Below are 4128 nucleotides of genomic sequence, written 5' to 3'. Positions count from 1 at the left end.
GGGGTGGGGTCTGCACACAGATCGGGGGGCGGGGGTCCACATACAGAGCGGGGGGGTGGTGGGGAAGCTGGGTCCGCTGGGTCCGCACACAGAGTGGGCCTCGGCACTGCTCACCCGCCCTCCACCCGTGCAGTGGCTGAGCTGCGGATCACACTGAGTGTCCAGATGAGGCCCATCCCTGCTCGTCCCGTTAGGACACAATTGAGGGAGGCCTCGATACTGAGCACCGTCTGCGGGTCTCACCCTCGAGGCCACCACAGCCGGGAGCAGACCCTCCTGTCTGGACACCTGCCCGTGAGGAGCGTGTGGCCCCAGCAGGCATGGCCCGGCTGGCTCTGTGCAGGCCCTGGACACCGGCCCTTCTCCCACACGGAGGAGTGGGGGGCTTCTGACCGTCAACTGTTGTCACCCCAGGTCACACACAGTGCCATCCCCCTGCAAACAGCGCTTCCTTCTCCCATAAACTGCGCCGGACGCAATCAACAGGGCTGCTTCCGCAGGAGGGGAGAAACCCACGGCCGTCGGCCTGAGAACGTGCGGACTCGGCCTCCCCAAGAGCGAGGCCCCAGTGTCCACCCAGTCCCCAAGCAGCTTTGGCTGAGCCGCCTGTGGACGCTCCCAGCTGCAGGCCTGCAATGAGGGACGGGGGTCTGGGAAGACGGCCCAGCTGAAGTACCCCACACCCCAAATCTGTCCTCACGGGTGCTTGGCAGTCCCGCTGCACCGGAGTCTGCTGAGAAGGGGCGTGTGTGCGTACGCAGGCCACAGGCTCACCTGACCCGCAGGCCTTCTCCGTAGGGCAGGACTGAAAAGGCCGCACACAGGGACCGCTTGGCGCAGATTAGCACAATCCTGCAGGCAGGGGGCAGGGGGTCAGGACAGGGGGGCAGCAGGCTTGAGGGTGAGCTGCTTACAGGGGTGCAGGCACTTCCAATAAGAAATTCTTCCCCACCTGAACGGCAAAAAGACCTCTCACTTTTAAGATAAACTCGGGTCTGAGGGGCCTCTGGGGCCCCGGGAGGGGCGGTGGTGAGTGTGCTGGCGGGTCGAGTGCGCGCACACAGGTGGAGCGCGTGGGTGGAGCGCACGCGTGGGTGGAGTACACGCACACAGATCAAGTGTGTGTGTGGGTGGAGTGCACACATGTGGGTCAAGTGTGTGCGTGGGTTGAGTGCACACACGAGGGTGGAGTGTGCGTGTGGGTCTGGCCCTGGGCTGTGCAGGTCAGGTCCCCACGCCCACGGCTCTGGGGCCAGATTCCCTAGAGGTGCCCGATAACGCATCTGGGTGAAGCGTGCGTCCCAGCCCGGGTGGTCTGCTGTGTGCAGCGCTGCCTCGACATGCAGGAAGGCATCCTCCTGGCCTGTGTGGCAGACAGGGTGGGATCTTGTGTCTTGGGACCCAGGTCTGGGTGGGTGGACAGGCAGAGGGGAGAGGACTGAGGGGGAAGGGAGACCAGGGGCAGTTCCAGGCCCAAACTCGCCCACCCTGTTGTCCAGCGCCAAGCTGACCGTGAGGCCCTCCCCTCGCGCTCTGCTGCTGGGCCCCCGAGTCCTGCAGCCGGAACCACGCTCTCACTCTCTGGCTCTGGCTCTGGCCACTTGGCCACGGTCTCAGAAGGGGCACCAACATCAAGGGGCAAGGAGGACCCCTCGCTCCCTCGTGTTTTGGCTGGGGCTCTCGGCGTGGCAGGGGTCGAGCCAGTCGTGTGACAACACAGAACTGGGCGAGGCGGCGTCTGTCCGGATCCACAGTCACCACCAGAAGCCCAGCGCTCACCCTGCAAAGGCCCTGGGGGAGCACCCACAGGGTGGCCTTGGGCGGGGTGGGTGACTCACACTGTGCCAAGGAACAGCTGGGCGCCATGCTGCACCCCAAGTGGGAAGCCTGACTTTGGAGTTTAGCTAAACTGCTCTCTGACTCGAAAGGACAATCAAACCACCCCTTCCTGGGCACGGGTCATTGGGAAGCCTGTCCCTATATGTCAGAGGTCCCTCAGGTGACACTGCACCCAGGATTCTGGGAGGATGGGTACCCCAACCAGCCGTGGACTTGCAGGCACCATGCCAACAAGAGACAAAGGTGGGGGGCGGGAGATGTCCCTTCTAAACGGACATGGGGATGGGCCCTGGAGGGCAGGTGCCTCAGGACCTAGAGAAGGGGCGTCTGTGACGGAGGCCGACTTTGAAGAAGCCCAGGAGGCCTGGCGCGTCCTGCAGCTCCTGCTTCACCATGAGGGCATCAGAGCCCTGCGCGGGGACCCTGCGGACCCGGGCCCGCTCCCTGGGAGCCACCCCGGTGCCCTCTGAGCCCGCGGCCTGGCGCTGTCTGGCGCTACCTGCTGCTCTTGGTGTCATACTGCCGCATGTTCTTGATGAAGTGGGTCTTCTTCAAGCCTTTGTGTCTTGGGGACCCAGACATGTGTTTGGTTCTGCAAGGAAAAAACAGGTCACTTCTCTCCCTCCTGGCCTCTCCCTTGGCCTCCGGGGGCAGTGCAGCCCGAGCACATGGGGCCTCGGGGTGGTGGACTCAGGCAAGGACAGAGGCCTGGGTGAGGGTGGTGGGCGTGGGTGCGTGCCGTGGCGAGGAAGTTACCTTTGCACCGAGGCACACCCCACCACGTCTTCCAAGAACTCCAGGGAGCAGCGCTGGGAGGTGACACGCCGTCTGTGAAGATGCACAGGGAGGGGACGGAGTCAGGGAGGCCTCAGAAGCAGAGCGAGCACAGACGCTGCCAACACGCCTTTAAGGCACCTTCTCCCAGAGACACCACCGGGCCGCTCTATGGGGGGAAGGGCGGTTCGTGCGGCTAAGGCGTTTCATGCAGGAGGTTGAGCGGGGCAGTGCTTTAGGGAAGGGGTGCTCTTCTGGTGTCTGAAGACCACCCTGAGTCAAGTTATTAACACAATACAATTTACATCTTTTAAATGGTAAAAGCAACAGGAGCTGGTTGAGAAAAACTAAAGCTGAAGAGAGAAATCACTGCAGCAAAACGCCGGACCTCCCTGACCGCCTACCCTGGCCTTGCTGGCTCCGACCCCATCTCAGAGGACGGGCTGTGCATCCCCCTGACCCCTGATGCCTCTGGGCAGCACAGACCCAGGGCTGCACCCGGACTTGGGCCTCGGATGCAGCGGAAGGTCCCCAGATGGGAGTGCTGGTGCGGGAGAGCCCCATGGACCTCAGACATGATGGGGGTGGGAGGTCGGCCCACGCTCAGCCTGGGTCCTCCAAGCAAGGGCTGGAGGGAGGGAGGAGGCCAGGAAACAAGGGGCCTCTTCAGGGAGGCTGTTTGGAGTGATGTTCAGGTGTTTGGGGTGATGGGAATGCAGAAGCATTGGACAGCTCTGGGCTGGGGTGCCCAGGCCAGCAGGACTGGGAGGGCTGAGGGAAGGGGGCGGGGCAGTGGGGAGAGGACAGCAGATCAGCCACAGGTAGGGGATCCCAAGAGGCACAAGTGGGGCCAGGTGAGTGCTGACCCAAGATGGAGGACAGCAGGCAGGCCCCCCAGCTGTGTAGAGCCGAGGGGACCTTCCCAGACAGGCCATGTGTGCCCCATGGGAAAACCGTGCGCCCCACAGGGCTGGGCCCAGAGGCCCCGGGCAGCAGCCCTGGTACGTTCTTGGAGGCTCATTAGCTTCTAATTACCCAGCTGAGGCCATGCCTTCCGCACCCCTGGGACCTTGCTTGCAGGCGCCCAGCCCAGCGGCAGGGCCCCCGGAAGCCTGTCCCGCTGCATCAGTGCCCCCCTGCCCGGTGCTGCCTGGCCTCTGCGGCCGGCCCGCTCACCCGCTGTGTCCTGGTCACTGTGGGGATGATGCCCTTCCCCCCAGCAAGCATCTAGAGCGGCTCTGGTGGTCTCAGATCATTTCCTCTGTGATCTCCTTCTGCCCCCCTTCCCTGTGGGCACCTTATACATAGATCCAGTCCTCACACTCACTCTATAGTGGTTACTACCCCATTGTACAGGTGGGGAAACTGAGGCCCAGTCCCCATCGCTTGGCCAGGGTGGGGCTGGGATCTGGCCCAGGCGGTGGCTCCCACATCTATGCCTTGACCGCTGGTGGCACTGCCCCTCCCCGGCCTAAGCCCCTTCTGGCACCGCCCCGACCTCGCCAGCCTCGCCTG

General features: G+C 63.8%; 1 protein-coding gene across 1 annotated transcript in view; it reads right to left on the bottom strand.

Moving 5' to 3' along the window:
• Positions 1-2928, bottom strand: part of CABLES2 (Cdk5 and Abl enzyme substrate 2) — a 5715-nt gene extending 2787 nt beyond the window's left edge. Inside the window, exons 1-3 of the mRNA XM_023741607.1 lie at positions 2596-2928; positions 2339-2431; positions 775-852 (exon numbers count right to left, since the gene is read on the bottom strand). Of these exons, the coding sequence (XP_023597375.1) occupies positions 775-852; positions 2339-2421 (161 nt within the window). The 5' untranslated portion in view covers positions 2422-2431; positions 2596-2928. The remainder of the gene's footprint in view (positions 1-774; positions 853-2338; positions 2432-2595) is intronic.
• Positions 2929-4128: the final 1200 nt, after the last annotated feature.

The sequence above is a fragment of the Trichechus manatus genome, unplaced genomic scaffold (assembly GCF_000243295.1).
Source record: "Trichechus manatus latirostris isolate Lorelei unplaced genomic scaffold, TriManLat1.0 scaffold00008, whole genome shotgun sequence".
NCBI classification, from domain to species: domain Eukaryota; kingdom Metazoa; phylum Chordata; class Mammalia; order Sirenia; family Trichechidae; genus Trichechus; species Trichechus manatus.
The sequence above is the reverse complement of the archived record's forward strand: the minus strand, read 5'-3'. Positions and strand labels throughout refer to the sequence as shown.